At 43.5% G+C, this 17,849-nt stretch overlaps 1 protein-coding gene across 1 annotated transcript in view; it reads right to left on the bottom strand.

Moving 5' to 3' along the window:
* Positions 1-1,170: 1,170 nt before the first annotated feature.
* Positions 1,171-17,849, bottom strand: part of wtip (WT1 interacting protein) — a 38,351-nt gene continuing 21,672 nt past the window's right edge. The window contains exons 3-8 of the mRNA XM_008304130.1: positions 11,950-12,017; positions 10,655-10,717; positions 10,360-10,490; positions 10,041-10,092; positions 8,646-8,714; positions 1,171-6,266 (exon numbers count right to left, since the gene is read on the bottom strand). Of these exons, the coding sequence (XP_008302352.1) occupies positions 6,114-6,266; positions 8,646-8,714; positions 10,041-10,092; positions 10,360-10,490; positions 10,655-10,717; positions 11,950-12,017 (536 nt within the window). The 3' untranslated portion in view covers positions 1,171-6,113. The remainder of the gene's footprint in view (positions 6,267-8,645; positions 8,715-10,040; positions 10,093-10,359; positions 10,491-10,654; positions 10,718-11,949; positions 12,018-17,849) is intronic.

Genomic DNA, 17,849 nt, shown 5'->3' with positions numbered 1-17,849 from the left:
TAACAAGAGCAGCTTAGATCAAAGCTCACATCAGTGCTTCCCAGAGATCAAGTCGAAGACACATTTGAACTTCAAGTGTGGAAAGGAGACTGTGTGACTCAGTCTTTTATGACTGAAGCGTGAAAAGACACCCCCGCTGAGGGAGACCAAGAAGATGAAGAAAACTCCTTGGGCCAAGAAACATAAAAAACAGACATGACAGTGTCCAAATTTGTGATTTTTGGTTGTAGCTGCTTTGTTTTTCTGAGATACGGAGAAGGTGAACGGATGGTATCAGCATGTGCTGTTACCACCGAGGCACATAAAAGAGGAGCTGTGATGGTGTGTGGGGGCTTCACCAAAGACTCTGTCGGGGATTTAGTCAGAATCCAAGACATCAACTGACCAGCACCACAGCTTTCTGCAGCGACATCTGGTTTGAGCTTAGCGGGATGATCATTTCAACAGGACAGCGAAAATCAAAACAAGCAGAGTGATGGAGCGCTGCATCAGATGACACGGCCTCCGCAATGAAGTGACCTAAACCCAGCCGGGATGGTTTGGGATTAGTTGAAGCAAAGAAAGCAGGAAACAAGTGCTCAGCATCTGTGTGAACTTCTTCAAGATTGATAGAAAACCTCCAGGTTTCTTTCGGTTTTGTTTTGAAATGAGGAAAACAGTACAAATACAGAAAAGCCCATCAATTAGTAGGCGTGTCCAAACCTTTGACTGTTTATGTCTTTGCTGCTGTGAAACGCCACGTTGATTTTACTGTATTTGGTTGTTTAAGATTGTTTAAAGATTGGCTGCAAACAATAGAAAAATGTCCATGTGTAATGCTGAAGAAATATTTCATTCATTATTATAATGTCATAAATAATTACATCCTCATTTACCAGCAAAAAAGGACAAACTATAATTACTCCAACAACCATTTTCGCCTGCTTAAATTCAATTTTAATTCTGAAAAATATGATTTAATGCCGAGTGCATAAGACTGACAAGATAAAAACTGTGTCAGAAACGATGTTACATATATCAAGGTTTTAAGTCAGCAGCTGTGTATCTATATCTATCTATCTATCTATCTATCTATCTATCTATCTATCTATTTATATATATATACTGTAGCCCTTGATTTGCGAAACACGATCAAAGCCAAACACTATTAAAGAGAAAAAACCCAACATCTTTTGCAGTTAGCTACAAAACCACTTTATTGAAAAAGCAGATTATGTCATCTACAGTTAAATGATACGTCCCGATTTTAATACATTAAATAACTTTAGACTTTTTCATGTTTAGATAAATAGATCTAGTTTCCTTTTTTTTCTTCTTTTTTTCTTTTTTTAAATGAACCATCTAGGTAATCAAAAACACTTAGCGATATAAAAGATGTGTGACAGGTGTCGAGATGTGCTTATTGGAACTACCAGTAGGAGGAGGAGACCAAGAAGAAGAAGTTGTCTTCTCTTTCCAAGTGATTTTTTGACAGAAAAATAAAATAAAAAACTAGCCTCTTTATGTACAGGGTAACTAGCTGTGTGCTATGCAATAAAAACTGAAGTAGTACTTTTTAAAACAAGTGAATTAAGACATCTTTAAAGGGCACACACTCTGGTCTTGTTAAGTTTCTCTCGGGGGTTGATATTGTGCAGATAAATTCAGAGAGTGCCTCATTCTTCAAGTATAGCACACATTACTGGACCCTTGTACAAAGCTGAGGTGAAACACATCAAACGACAAGGGGAATGTCTCGTGTACAGTATGCAGTCCTTTTCTTTTCTGCTTTTACAAATCATTATTACATTCAAATGAATCTCATTACATCAGGTTACATTAAAAATAAAAAAAGCACTTTCTGCCTGTGGTGACCCCTGCCTTCAGTCTCTGTTTTTGTCACATTCAGTAGTATTTACTCAGACCTGTGTGGGTTACAGTATTACAGTATGAAGAAGAGCTGTGCCAGTGTTTGCAAGTAATAGTCGGCGATTGTTTCGGGTTAACTATCACATTGGTGGAGTTTGCTACAGTCAAAAGTTTAAAACACGCGTGAGCTCCACATGTTCCAGATCCAATACGGTGCCGGAGAGACGTTCACACAATCACCAAGAATTAGACACAAACATCTGGAGTAAGGTATGTGATGGACAGACAGCATCATCAGAATCATCACTGGGTTCTAACAGAGAGAGCAGGGGTCACTGTGTTGGATGCTGCGCTGCCCTGCAAACACAGTGAGGTGCATGTGTCATGGCCCTGCCACTAGTACACACACACACACTCTCTCTCTCACACACACACACATACACACTTCACATTCACACAACTTGCTCATATTTGAAATAAGCACATGTCGTTGGGGTTCATCTGCACAAATATGCAGAAGCTCAGAATTAAGAGCTTTTCTCAGAGAGAGAATATCTAGAACTGTGGGTTCGTGTGCACACGGGGAATGATCTGTCGAGCGCCGATCCAATTAAACTCATTGACAGCAGAGTCCGGTGGGGAATGGTGAGAATAGTTTTCCAGCACCACCACAGCTGGAAGTTTCAAGTGTTTTTGTAGATTTTCTTTTGCATATATACGCATATACTCACACAGTACTCACACATGCAAGTGCCTGCCAGCACACACACTCTCTCTCTCTCACACATACACACACACAATCAGCAAGAAAGGGGGGGGCGGCTGCCTGAAAAACACGGGTGGGACCAGCAGCTCCGTGTTCTCAGAGACGTCCTCCCAAAACACAACAGCAGACTTCACGGCAGACCAGAGCGAGACACACAAACAAACATACCTGCTGTGTCTTAAGGCATGTGGACAAGCAGAGGTTCCTCATAGTAACGCACTGTGTGCTCATATGACAAAAAACAGTGTGTGGAGAACATACCAGGAAACAGTGTCCTGAACAGACCTGGAACAAAAGGTATCTGCGGATCAGCATGCATTGAGGTTTTATTCCACTTTGAGCACCTAAAGTAGCAGAAGTGTCAGTGAGTGACAATTAGTTTCAAATTTGCCCGAGGTGTTTTACATTTATCTCTCCTTGGAAGGAATGTAGCTACTTCCTGGTTTAAAAAAAAAAAAAAATCATTAAAGTCATGATTTCATATGCGCGCCTGCATGACAACAAACTGCCTGCCAACAAAGCACTCTCCAGTACAGCAGCTTGACAAACGTGACATAATCAGCCAAGCCTTCTCCAGTTCCATTGTTTTAAAATGCATTTTTTATCATTTAAGCCACAAAGCTCATTAATACTTCATTTTGGGAATTTTTTCTAGCAGACAATGATTCACTCTTAGAGTGACAGCTGGTATTTTCTCTTCTATGGTGACTGCTGAGTGTTCAGTGTTCCACCAAACGCGGTAAATCTTTGTTTTTAAGGACCTTTTGTTTTGCTAATCCTTTACCTAAGAGTTTAAGATTAAAGTGTCAATTGTGACAACTTTTGATGTGATGACAGAGAGTCAGACTTGAAGGGTTTAAGACACCTGCTTGTGTTACATTTTGTAGGATTTATCCAGAGCATATAGACACCACATAGAGCTTTTACTATTGCATCATTAAAGTCTGTGTTTGGGGAGGGTTAACCTTCTGAACCCCAAAACCTGCCAGCAGGTTTGCAAGACTTGGTATCTTTTTAAAAAAATAAACTATTTATCAGAGCCAGAAACTGGAACAACAGGAAGAATCATCAAACTCAACTAAGTCTAAATTCAAAATTGTGCTATTTCATCAAAATCACATTATTCTACATGTCTCATTCAAAAATGTACCCAAAATAGATTCTGTAAAATTCTGTGCTTCCTGGTACAAATGAGAAGTTATTAGAGATTCAGCAAAAGTCATGTGAGAAATATTCAGCTGAACTGCAGGATGTGGTTTTACAGAGGAATATGAGACAAGTATGGGAATTAGTTAAATTGTAAGAAGTATATATCTACAGTATGTAGAGTCCTTGTTTTATCTCCAGTGTAATCACTTAGAAAAAAAGATGTATGTGTGGATTCAAATTTTTTTTTTTTCAGTTCTTGTTAAAATAAATAATCAAACATGTTTGTTGTTGTTGTTGTTGTTGTTGTTGTTCAACAGGCTTTATAACTTTGTTATACTACATAAAACACATGTGTGACTCATGTTGTTTCCACAGAGGTGCAGAACTTCACATTGCTGTGAAAAATGAGCCACAGTGAGTAGAACTGTGACAGGAGCAAAGAAATGCCCAGAAACTGCTTGGGGTTCAGAGGGTTAATCTGTTCAGTCCGTATGTTTAAAACACAGAGTGCTAACATCAGTTGTAAACCATCTTCAATCAGCAGGGCAAAGGTTCTCAATGTTCAGACCGAGGTGAACATCTGGACTAAGTCCAGACCTCCTGTTATGAATAGAATATGTCATGAAGTGTAGCATTTTCTAATTTGAGGTTTTCTATTAATCAATAAATTGTTAGTGATTTTGAGTACAAGGCGTAGCTGGAAATAATTCTGTAGCCACATTAACGTGGTTTTAATGGAGTTATTATCCTGTTGTTGATACTGTTGTCATGACGATGACAACTGTCCAAGAGACAACGCGCAATTTCTACAACTAATGTAAATGTAAGGTTTCAGTCAGAAATAAATATGGACAAACTGTCTGAGCTGTGTCTGACTTGGTCTCCTGCTGGAACAATCACAACAGATGTAAAGTTTAACGGTGCATCAGAGCTCAGCTGTCACACTTGTGCACGTAGCCATGAATCTACTGTACCTTAACCGTCTTTAACATGAATGTATGTTACAAAAATTTATAGGCGAGTTGGCTAAAAGTTACTTTGTTTGTACCGATCATTCCTGACCTATAACCTGAAATAAAAAATCAGATTTGGGCCTTTGAGCAATAAGTCTGAGAACCTCTGCAATATGGTTTGGGGAAATACCGTAAAACAGACCTCACAGCAACAGTCAATCTGTACTCAAAGTGGGATAAAACAATTGAAGGCAAATACAGTTTGAGCTCGGTCTGCTCCTACAAAGCCTGTGGATCTCTGAGCCGCTGACAGACATGAAGCGGTTCTGTGTCCTGGAGGAGAAATGATACAACAGACCCAAAAGCTTCAGAGGCTTCAGACTGCACGACAGACAGTTTCACCTCTGATTCTATCACGAGCGCAGCAACATTAAAAAAAAAAAAAAAATCTACCTCTAGGATCTTATGTGGAAAACATCTGCAAAATATATATTCATATATAAAAGACAATCTATGTGCATCTAAAATTTTCCGTCATAATATAATCATTAATTAAGACACTGCTTGTGAATCTCTCGAGGTGTCGTCTTAGACTTCTAAGTGGAATGTCAGTCGGTCCTCTGGGCTTGTGGTGCTACGGTGCATCTGTTATGTCAGGGTGGTGCAGGGCGGCGAGCGATGAGTCGACTGTTTTTCTCTCAGCCCTCTGTCGTGATGCTGGGTGTCCTTTGCATAGCCTTTTGCAGGGCTCCATTTTCAGTGTTTAGAAGCTGCTCGGAGAGCGCCCGCTCTGAAGGCACGGCATGCCCACCCTCGGGGCCCCCGTCCACTCCAGCCAGCACTGGAATGCAGCGGCTCGTTCCCCGGCCTTCCCGACGTCGACATCAGCAGCGTTCTCAGACGTGACAGCACTGGTGAATTCACTGCGGTGAACCACTTCAGTCAGAGCACAGGAATGAAAAACATGGAAAAGAAGAGAGGGAAGCGAAGGAAAGAGACGAGTGTGCGTCTTCCCTCCGATCCAAAAACCCTCCCTTTGATGAATGTGCAGGGGTCAGAAGGTGTGACGTCACCGGGGGCCTCTGGGTGAGCCGGCGTGTTGGCTTTCAGGGTTAGGCACCCAAGGGGAAGGAGAACGGGGAAGGAAAGGACCACAGATGGAGGAAGAGGGGGGACCCTTTTTTTTCCCCCAACCCTGCCATGTGACAGCGGGGCTTGTGGTGGGAGCTGGTCCACGGCCGGGCTGTCCAGCTGAGGACAGGGGCAGTAGTAGCTCAGAGGGCCACGCAGAGGCTTTCCTGGAACTGCTGGAGGAAGGGGGCAGGCCTATTTTTTCGCCCGCTGCTGGTGTCCCGGATCACCTGGGAAGGCGGAGCTCGGTCCTCCACCAAGTCCCCTCACAGCTCGGTGACGTGGAGGGGGTAGCTGGGGGGCGGGTGGGCGGGGACCTGTGACTGGAGCCGGTGGATGTGGCAGCCGTGGCAGAGCAGATGGCCTTCCAGTGGATAACAGCGGTGGCCCTCCTCGTCGTTTAACTGGAGATCACAGTCCTGACAGGGCGATACAGAGGCAGAAACATGAGCACACGAAGAAGACAAACAACTATCACACCATGTAGTGTACCGGGGCACTAGTGTGGACAGTTTTGGTCACACATGCAACTAAATAAAACCAGTCAAGTGAAAGTTTCATTGGGGGCACCGAATATTGAGCACTGATCAATTGGATAAAATCACTTGGTTTCAACTTACATTAAATTAAAACACCTTATTTCACTTTTTTCTGACTTGCTTTAACTGAGTGGGGCCTCGAGGCTTCTCTGTGCACTGCTGCTTCATAAAGCATGCAAGGTGTTCATCAAACATCTGTGAACTTTAAATACCAATGCTTGTGAGAGGTTTGGGGGATGCTGCAAAACTGCATCCATAGTCTGCATGTATAACATTTAGAGAACACCTGTAAATTATAGCTTCGAGAAAACCGCCTGGGTTATACTCTCCGCATCAGTCATGCTGCACCACATACCTGTAAAATCTCAATCTGTGGGAAACAATATAGATAGAGATAGGATGAAACAGCCGACATCGCATTTTTTTTTACAAAGAGAGCAGCCAAAGCATGGCTTTGATGTTGGAGCGTGTCGTGACAGGTGTGCAGCCGGCAGAGCAGCCCCACTCCCTGCAGTATTATGGTGCCAGGCAGCGACAAACTGAAGCAGTGAGGAGTCAGAAACGACAATAATACTTATCACTGCTCCTGATATAGCCAAAGAAATGCTAGCTTTTACCAAGTCCCAGATCCTCTTCGTGAGAACAGATAACAAAACATTAATCTATAACTTTGTTCCTACTTACAGTAATTTATATGATGTGTTAAGTTATGAGCAATGTGCATCAGAATTGAATAAAGTGTAAGACTTAAAATGTGTTATTCTGCAACAAAAATGTAAAAAAAAAAACAAAACGTGCTGGTGCATGTAAAAGGTTCGTCTGGAGTCCTGAGTTTGCTTTGTTAACAGAATCTCTGTGTTGGGAAAATATGCTTGTTTTCAGAGAGCCTGATGACATTAAATAAAGGAGAAGATATTGCTGGTTCGTGTGAAGGATCAACAGGTTCATGTTGGGAAGCGAGGGCTCCATGAGGTGCAAGATGCACCGAGGCAATCATGTAGTGACCTCATTCATGCGGGTGTTTTTCTGGACCCTCGTGGTGAACAGATCGCTGAGCCTGAAGACAAAGCTCTGAAATGAGTTACAGATGCTGTGTGGGTTTATCCTTGGAGAGTTCAAACATCCAGAGGGGATTGTGAGTATGAAAGGAGCTGCGTCGGCCGATGACGACGGAACCCCTGCACATTTCATACATGTATGAATGAACACACTGACCCTTGAACCTTGCAGAGGAATTCTGTGCTACAGGACGAGACCCCAGGGTGGACCCTGAACGTGCTGGAGGGGTTACATAAACTGAGCGCCCCTTGACCACGCTGGTGATTAGGAACTGGATAAGCAGCTGGAGACGCATGCATGAAAACAGCATGAAATAATGGCAACCAACTGAGGAGTCACCTAATGAGTTACAGTATGACAGAAAAACATGTTTTGTTTTTTTTTTTTCAAATATGTAACGAATTTACTGTCTCCCGAATGATTCAGGTGCGGACTTTACCCTTCCTCTGTCCATCAGCCTCCCCTCTCCGCAACTTGGCTGAATGATTACTTGCTGCTTACATAAGGATCTGATCTATTTCCATGAGGCAGTATGTCAGCCATTCAGAGCAAGTCTTATCCGGCTCATAAGGGTAGCAAAAACAAGTTGTCATACAGTTCAGAGAAATGACTGCAGGGTGGCCTGCAATTAGTTCCAGTAAACATTTCTGTCACACTCGAACTACAAACCGAGTGACAGCGTTGAACGGCGGGACAACGAAGATTTCACAAGTCAGGTTTGAGCAACAAGCCCCCAGCTGAGTTCGGAGCCCAACGCTGGAATGTGCTTTGTCAATGAGTCACAGTGTCGAGCTGTAACCTTGGGTTGGTTTCCATCTGTGTGTGTGTGTGTGTTTGTTCCTGCATGTCTCTCATTCATTCCACAAGAGCGGTGATTCACTCACTGGTACAAAACACTGAGTCTAGTCTCATCCCACGATTTGCAGCTCTTACCCAGGTTCACGGTGTTTATGGGATGGAGTGGATGTGCACGTGTGTGTGTGTGTGTGTGTGGTTTTGTGGGCTGGAACAGTGTGCAATTATTTCTGTGTGTGTGTGTGTGTGTGTGTGTTGTTTCATTCATTTTAACTGTCTGAAAAGCTGAATCATACGCAGCGATGCTAAATTGACTCTAGTCAAATCACATGCGTGCCAGACTGCTGTTACTCATAGCTCATGTGTGGCTGAGTGTGTGTGAGAAAGTGAGCAGAGAGCGCTCACCTCACAGTGGTAGCACTCCACGTGGTAGTCCTTGTCCATCGAAACAACCCGGATGGTCTCCTCAGAGCCCTGCAGGGACAAACATGCAGTCTCATCAATCTGGTGTCTCATTAAAGCAACAACGAGCAGGTTTCAGGTTGGATCCCTGGAGCTGCCATGTGTCCTGAAGCAAAGCACACACACCCTCCTCCCCCCAGAAGACAGTTACACCCTGCAGCTGCTCCAAGAGGAAGAACCTTTGGATTTTTTTTTTGTTCCTTTCTTCTTTACCTACTTTACTAACTATATTTAACTTTCACAGTTTTTACTTTTAAGAAAAAAAACAGGCTTCTGTTGTCGCAAGTGTGCAAATAAGAGCGACATGAGTGCTTTGTTTTTTCATTTTAAATACAAGGTGTGACAGAAAAGTTCCAGGACTGGTGCCACAAAAGATGTATTTCAAACCCAAACTACAAACTATGAGTTTTCTCCTTCAGATGATCAACCAGCTCATCTACAAAGAGATCCTGCAGCGTTTGCTTCGTCCAGAGAAGAGATGAGAGTTGTGGCAGGACAAGTGGTGGCTGCTTCACCATGACAACGCGCCTGCTCACAACGCTGTGAGCATCCAACAGTTCCTGGCTGAGAAGAACATCACCGTGCTGGAGCAACCTTCCTACTCACCCCACCTGGCTCCGTGGGATTTTTTCCTCTTCCCCAAGCTCAAGGGGGTCATCAAGGGGACCTGTTTTGAAGACGTGGACGACATCAAGATGGCTGTGATGATGGAGATACAGAGGATCCCGGAAGAATCCTTCCAGGAGTGCATGGCGGCGTGGCAGAGAAGACTGGGAAAGTGTGTTAGACTCCAGGGGGGATTACTTTGAAGGGGAAAACTTGTAGTTTGGATTTGAGATATATCTTTTGTGACACCAGTCCTAAAGCTTTTCTGACACACCTTGTATGCACTTTGAAAATAATATCTTATATATACATGAGGTGTAATCAGAGGTTCCGATTCTGTTCCAGCTGCACACAAACACTGCATGGACGTGCACACACAAAAGGTGTGAGCATTAACTCTTGTGAGTCAGGAGTCCATATGAACAAAATCAGGACCTAAGTTACACGTTTTTGTGACCACATGCAGGTTCTCGCTTGTGATTTCACCATGCACCACTAGACTCAGCACTGTCTGCAATGATCTCTGTCATTTCTCATAAATCTGGTTTTGTTCTACCAGTGACGCTAACTTTGGCCCAACCTCTGCTGTAAACATTTGGGGCAACAAGGACTCATGTAAAGCAGAGGGATTCTCTTGCAGCTTTCTATAAAACACTTTCACATGAATCATTTCAAATGCTCATCTCTGGGTGTGACCCAAAGAATGACACAATTTAATCTCATTTTCTTTACCTGGGCTGGAAGGATGGGCTGGTTGCATGAGGCACACTTGGGAGCAAAAACCCTGTAATTTAAAAGAGAAAGATATTAAAAACTAAACCAGTTACTTCTAATTCCTCAGTTCACACACATTTGTCCAAATAAAAACAAGAACTATACTTGGTATTAAAAAAAAAAATAAAAAAAATTCAGCAAGAACAGCAGGAGCTGAGTCTGTACTGTTGGTTTCCGGACAGACTGTGCTGCCTCCGTGTTCCAGATTCTCCTTGTCAGTGCTTAGCTGCTTGTTTGCAATCGTCACGTTATCGGAGCAGAGAGGTGTTCTCCTTACGTGTGGTAGTCTTTGACACAGTAGATGTTGTTTTCAACGTCCACTGTGAAAGGCACTCCGTCCAGCCCCTCTTTACACACCACGCAGCGGAAACAGCCTGGATGGTAGGACTTGCCGAGTGCCTGGAGGATCTGAACACACACACACACACACACATAAAAAACACAAGACCACAGTAAGACACGCAGCATCATACAATAAGCGGCCATCAGTGTTTACAGATGTTTAAATATCCCCCCCCTCATAGCTCTTCTAAACAGGCTGCTTTATATTTTCTGTTGGAGGGCGCTCTTACCATCTCCATGATGAGGTGACCGCACACAAAGCACTTCTCGGCCGTCTGCTGGAAACCAGAGTACTGCGGGTGAGAGCAGACACACGATTTATTATCCTCAGTTTTGGAAGATTTTGTTCTGACTGTGAACTCAGTAGCACATGTGAAGTTTAACACCTTATTCAGGAGCATGTTTTAGTCTCTGAGTCATCTATAGAGGGTGCTGCTGCGCTCTTTAAACTGACACGACAAGAGATTCATTTCCTTTGTTTCTCAGCTGACATGTTCAGAAGGGTTCTGTTGGTTTTCATCCTAACAGTTAGATATCGTTCAGAACAGGTAAAGAATTGTGCATGTTGAGGGGGTTGACTGCTTAATGTGTGTTTCCAGGAAATAAAACACACCACTTCACGTCAATATCTCCTTTCTCTTAAACCCCGGAGCTAAGACAGATAATGAAGGTGACCATCTGCAGCCCGCGGCCCCCTCCGGGTCGTGACCTGATGACTCGAGGGGGGCTGGTGGAGGAGACACGGCCACCAGGTGGAGGTGGTGACGGGCAGCCTGCCCCCTGCTCACATCTCCACTCCAAATCTACCATCTGCCGCCACCTCCCCCCCCGTCACTAACTCCGAAACACCCCCGGGGTGACAGTCAGACTAGTCAAGTCTCAGCCGGAGGAGGGAGGCGGAAGGAGATTAGTCTCATCTCGTTATCTGACCTCCAGCATCTCAGAGGCACTGACTGTAAAGTGCACATTTTTCCAACAAATCAACAGGTTCAACTAAAAGAGGAAGCTGCCCGTAAACAGAAGTACTGTCAGCAGATGAGGCCATGTGCTGTGGGGTCATCTGGACTATAAAGCTGCTTTCAACATCTAAGTTTAAGGAACATTTTGTAATCTCCTTCCTCCAAGTTTGGAAATCCTGCTTTGTAACATACGGCTAGAAAAATCTCAGTTTCATTTGCACTCTTCATCTCCAATAAACTTACTATTACTGCTGCGCTAACCTGAAGCAGATGGAGCAGGAGGCTGAGAGCTACAGCTGTCCTGCACTCCTCCTCCACCTCTTCATTATAAGTGCGGGGGAGCAGCTCGTGCTGTAATTGAGCTCCTTGGGGATATTTGGAGGAAATTAGTGTGAATTGTAGGGGTGGTGCTAATTGTAGCTGTGAAGTCTGTTCCCTCCAGAGGGTTGCAGAATGCAGCTTGAGATCCTAATCCCTTGCTCCACCTGCACCTCCTGTCAGCCCACTGTGAGCCAATGACACGGCCATCTACTCAACTAATAACCACCAATACGCAGGTGACTTACCAGGAAATCCTCTTCACAATAGACCTTCCCGTTGACGTTGTAGAACGCTTTCCCTCGCAGCCTCCTCCCTGGAAACAAACACAACAGATGAAATCTACATATTCAAGTAGGAAAGAGTTCAGGCAATTTGCTGCAGCTGATTTACTGTGCGGTCAAAAGTATGCGGAGGCCACATCTATGTACTCTGGGTCTGGGACCTTTAGTTCCAATAAAGCAGAGCCTTATTGCGATGTCACTTTTGTGCTCCTGACTTTGTGTTAATAGTTGGCACTTTATTAAATGACCTTCAGGTCAGAGCTTTACTTTTCCTTCCTCTTTGATAACTTTTTATTGAACAAAGCGGTACACTATGTCGCACACAATGCCACTGGTTAGTAAACAGAACAGAAGAGAGAAAACAGAAGCACACAGGGGAAGCTATTGTGAAAGTCACTTCGCAGTTAACTCGCTATACAGACACTGAGTCACCAGGCTTCGACAATAAATCCTCATATTTCCAAAACACAAAGTGAATTTTGCTGTACTAGTTTTTGATGTCACCAGACCTTAAAGAGCCCATAATATGCACATTTACAAGTTCAAAATCTACAAAAATATATTTATGCTTGGATATTCAAAAACATGTAATTTTTCTCTTTAAACCCAGTCTGCTCTGATTAGTTAGCTGATTGTATGAAAGCAAAGTAATGCTGATTACGAACTGTACGCTCTCATCTCTCAGTACAGACTGAGAGTCGTAGCTCTGGTAGAAGCCACTCTAGTGAGGAAGTAATGGTGGAGTGTGAGCCAGCTGCTCATTCTTTATTGAAGTGTCAAACTAGCTGCGAGGCAAATATGTTACATGGTGACATAGATAAGTAACGGAAGAAAAGCACAGAGAGTAACTCTATTTGGCGTTGACTTTTGCAGACATATAACTTTACAAAAACAAGGGAAGAGAAAACCCCAAAAAGTAAAATATGGGCAAGAATGCAAAAGCAAATATCTGCAGATAAGTTCTAAACTGTGACGTAAATCTTATTATAACAGCAGAAAGGTGCACCTCAGTGATTTTAAACAATAAGAATAGTTTACTCATGTTGGAGAGTAACTTTAGATCGAATCTGTATGTCGTTATAATGAACAAAACACAACCAAAGTGAGCCTGAGGAGCACAACTAACACACACCTATGACGTTACTGTTTTAAAAAAAGAGGACAGCTGTAGGAACACGCTCACTGAACGCAGCTCGAATGCGCATTTCGCTGCTCGTACACATGAAACATTCAAAGAGGAGCACACATAGCAGTCAGCCTGTGCTAAATAATCAATGGAAAACTCAACTGTTATTAGTCGCTTACTTTGACATAACCACGGCTGCGATAACACAGACAGTGGAGCGGCTGATGGCTTCCAACGGCCGCATCCAAAACAACTTGACGTGGTTCGATTTTAAGCTTGAGCTGAGCTGCAGTCGATGAGCTCTGAGTTTACACCCACTGTCAGATTTCCACTACATGATTCTCTCGGCCAAAAGAATTCACGATGATGATATTATTGTACTCTATAAGGAAAAAAGATATCAGTCAAATTCCCCTTTACCGTTATTTATTGTGCGTTTTTTCTCTTTATTGGCAAATGAATGATACTAAAATACTGTCTGCTGGATTGTCAAGCAGGGAGCTACTGATGCTGGATTATATACAACATTGTTTAGTATGAACACACAACATCAATACTTCACTTTTTAATAATCAAAGTTATCATCTCTCTTGCACATCTAGCATATTAGATGAAGGGTTGTTACATAAATAGGCTCCTTCCTTGTTAGTTAGATGTGCTGAAACTTAAAAAAAAACATTAAAAAAACCTAATTGTGCTGTTGTTAACTGCCTGAATGTTATGAGACGATTTCTTTGCCAAAAACAGAGCTTGGGGATGGTCACAATTACTTCTGGTAATTGCATAACAGCATGTGCGCATCAGATAAAACTGAGTTTTACCAAGCTGGTCGAAGACAAACAAGTGACTTGATTATCTCAGACACAGCACACCAGATAAGAATTTCACTAAACTTCTGTTAACGTCTGTCACGTCAAAATGCACCCTACTGTACGCCTCTTCCTAAATCTTCCTACTTTAGAGCCACTCGGTGCGGAGCAGATGGCGACTTTCTGCCTCGCTTTAATTGCTTCAACCATTGATCCCGACAGGATTCCATTCGCGACCCATACACAATCAATACAGCAGGCTGCTTTCCAAACCCCCCCCGAAAAAAATCTCTCCTCGTCCCTTCCCTGCCTTTGTGCGCCGCTCACAGACACACCAACAATAGCAGACTGGAGGGAGGATGTCCCTTACTTTGACACATGCTGAAGCCATTAGCATACTGAAACGTATTGATTTGAATTATCCATTAAAAACTCGCACCAAACCGATTGACTTTTTTATGAACTTCCACATTAAATAAAGATTCTGGTGTTTTCTCAGCTGCAGGATAGAATGACGAAAGAACTTGTAGGCATCACCTCGACAATTTTTGCAGAGAAAATCTAAATAAAATAGTAGCAGCAGCTCTTCAGCACATAAACATGCCCACACCGCAGTGGGCCCAGGTTCAGCACACTGAGCTTCTAGCACAGAGTGTGAAGACTGAATTCCTCTGGGTGAGCCTTCATTCATCAGAATCCAAGTCTGAATCCAATCTGAAAAGGAAATTCTGCAAGCGGGCTGGCTTCTGCAGCCCCCTGCCATGCATCTCACACAGCTCGCCCATTCAAATTCATTTAACAGCAGCGGTGTCTCTCTGGCAGCGCGATGACTTCACCCGAGCCTGGCAGACGAAACCCACGGATCTCATAAATCTGCTGGATTAGTCAGATTTAATTGTCGTCCCGAGCCACCATTGATTTTATGGGTGTCCCAGCATGGAAAAGATGTCCCCCCCCTCCTCCTCTTTTTAACACTGAAATTTATGCAATCGCTGTATTTCACTCACACACACACACACACAGTGTCACAATGCTGGGAGATGGCAATACATTAACACCCACATAAATGGCTGGAGCAGCAGAGGAATGCTGTCCACACAATAGGTGAGACTTTTAAGACTTTGAGACTGAGGAGCAATTAGCATTTTGGTAGCGAGGAGCAAAAGAGAAAAGCAGGATTGAGGAAGAACTCCCGACTCTCTTTACAACCTGAGAAGGCTCAACTCGCGGGAGCAGCCAGATTAGAAGCGCAGAAGCAGGAGCTGCGAGGTGTCACTGTGTGCTGGTCTGTGGCCTCTGCTCTGCGGTTTGGGGTCTGGAAGGTGAATACAAAGGCCCCAGTGCTGATGACTGTGTGGAGCGCTGCTAGGGGAGCAGGCCGACTGAGCAAACGGGGACATTCTTTCTGCCTGAGGTCACTAGCTGGTCCCATTCATCCCCCCGCACCTCTCCAGCACCCGCTCTGCCCGCTTCCCTCACCGAGTAAAGGAGGGGGAGGGCTCCATGCCTCCCTCTCTCCCTCTCTCTCCTCTGGCCTTTTGTCACCAGACAGCGCTGCAGAGTCCTCAACACACTGCGAAGGATCCAACCAGCAGCTACATTTACAAATCGTGGAGCTTGATGTGAGGCTTCCTTAATGCAAAATTTAATTGGATTAAACGAAAAGTTCATGATCCAAATGGAAGCAGTCCAAATCCAACAGGCAATAAATGGTATATAAAAAAATGAAAGATTTATTGGATCTAAACACTCAACAGCTACTAAACTAAACTTCTCAGACAGGAACCCAAATCCTGCCAATATGATCAATAACGCCACATGTGATCGCCTCCTCTGCTGCTCTCAGTGCCCGTGTTCATGCCCCGACCTCTGCACATCCTAAATGTGGCTTTGGCATGTCATTTTTTTTTTTTGGTCATGCAGACATCAGTCCTCGTTCAGCTAATGCACTCATTTTGAATGATGGTGTTGCCATGGAAATGAGTGTTGGTCTCATGAAAGAGGACTGATGTGTCACCATGGCGAAGGTATTATTGGGCTAAATTTTCCCCTGGTGCAGGAGTTGTAGTCGATCCTGTTCACTCGTCACAACCTGGAAGGTACTTGTTCTTTGTGAATAAACCGGCTGCTTGTTTTAACTGAAGGCTCACGGATGAATTTCATTTCTCTTGAGTTTTCTGGGTGTTCGGGTGAAAAACATTGAAATGAAGAGGGTTTTTTTCAGCGTTTATGTGTCTGAACCTCCTGCTTTGAATCGTGCGGGGCATGTGGTCTTTTCCATGGTTACCAAAATGAAGTTAAAGGAATCTTCTTTCGCTCTACACATTTAATAGGGGCAGTTAAGTTTCATTGAAAAATGATGTTTACCCTAGTTTTCTGAGCTATAGGTTTTTTTCTATCTCATTTGAGCCTGAAGCAGGTGTAATAGTGATCTTCTGTATCTTTCTTGGGGCGTCTGTGTCGATCGATAGCTTTCAAAACTGACCCGACCCTGAAGGTTAGGGTCATGGTTGGAGTTCAAGTCTGTTCATCTCGGTAAAGACAACAGGATTTCTTTCTATGCAACCTGAGCTGATGGTATGTGAGTGAGGCTCAACACGGGACACCAAGAGCTGTTTGACCCTTCAGAAAGTCCCTGCTCATTGGGGCAGCACCTTGTAGAGAATGAGGACCTTTCAGGGACAGGCATGCAGGTCTGCAGGAACGCTTGTGTAACCAGCATTTTAAAGTTTTTTATTAACATACAGCTACATATAGCTCCAACATGTAATTTCTCTGGGCTCATTCCAATAATGTGCAATCAAGGAGACCAATAAGCAATACGAGGAAACAAAATAGCCTAGCTTTGTGTAGAAATTAAATATCTGGGGTCAAAACTTCACAAATTCATCAAGCGCCAAACTTTGTTTAAATGCATTTATGTCTTACATCTGTTTAATTATAAAAATGACATCTCTGAGTGGGTTATTGCTGGAATCCACAGAGAGGTGACAACGAATGAAGGGAAATGGATGCATCAGAGCCAGAGTCGTGCATTTAGAGATTAATTTACTTTACTGGAAATTTGTGGGCTGCAAGGTGGCACAGTTGCTTAGCACTGTTGCCTCGCAGCTAGAAGGTAGCCGGTTTGCGTTGGAGTTTGCCCTGTGGGTTCTCTCCAGGTTCTCCGGCTTCCTCCCACGCAGTCCAAAAACATGTTGAGGTTAATTGGTGATTCTAAATTGTCTGTAGGTGTGAATGTGAGTGTGCTTGGTTGTCTGTCTCTAAGTGTGGCCCTGTGATAGACTGGTGATCTGTCCAGGGTGTCTCCTGCCTTCACCCTGAGTCAGCTGGGATAGACTCCAGCCCCCCCGCAACCCTAGTGAGGATTAAGCGGTGTATAGATAATGGATGGATGAATGGAAATTTGTCAAAAATAAATATGTAAATAGCTATATCAATAATTAGAAAAATGCCAATAATCATCAAACCGATATTCAGTCGACCTCTACCCATGCCAAACATTATCAGACCAATCTATTCAGCCTGTTCTTAGTTTCCACTTGTTTTAAATCTTGTAAATATGTTTTAAATCTTTCCATTGTTTACACTTTAACCTCCATATTATTCAAATATTTTACACCAGGGCTGTGATGTCATCCATAATGCAGATTGTTATATAAATTTGCAGCTCTACGTAGATCAGCTGCAAGACTCGATGGCTGTGCTCATCCCTCTCAGACTAAAGACACTTAAAACCTTAGTCAATAGTCTAAATACACATTTCATTATTGATCTGTCAGATATTTACTCTCTGGGCTTCACATCAGACTTGAAGAATTCTTACATCCCACTTGATAGCAAAAAGCCGTGTGTCACTTCAGGATACTTTCTTTAAAACATCATAAAATCTAACAAGAGATCATGTTGTGATGGGATCACAGCAGCCG

This window comes from Stegastes partitus, unplaced genomic scaffold (assembly GCF_000690725.1).
Source record: "Stegastes partitus isolate 25-593 unplaced genomic scaffold, Stegastes_partitus-1.0.2 Scaffold2141, whole genome shotgun sequence".
In the NCBI taxonomy this organism is placed as follows: domain Eukaryota; kingdom Metazoa; phylum Chordata; class Actinopteri; family Pomacentridae; genus Stegastes; species Stegastes partitus.
The sequence above is the reverse complement of the archived record's forward strand: the minus strand, read 5'-3'. Positions and strand labels throughout refer to the sequence as shown.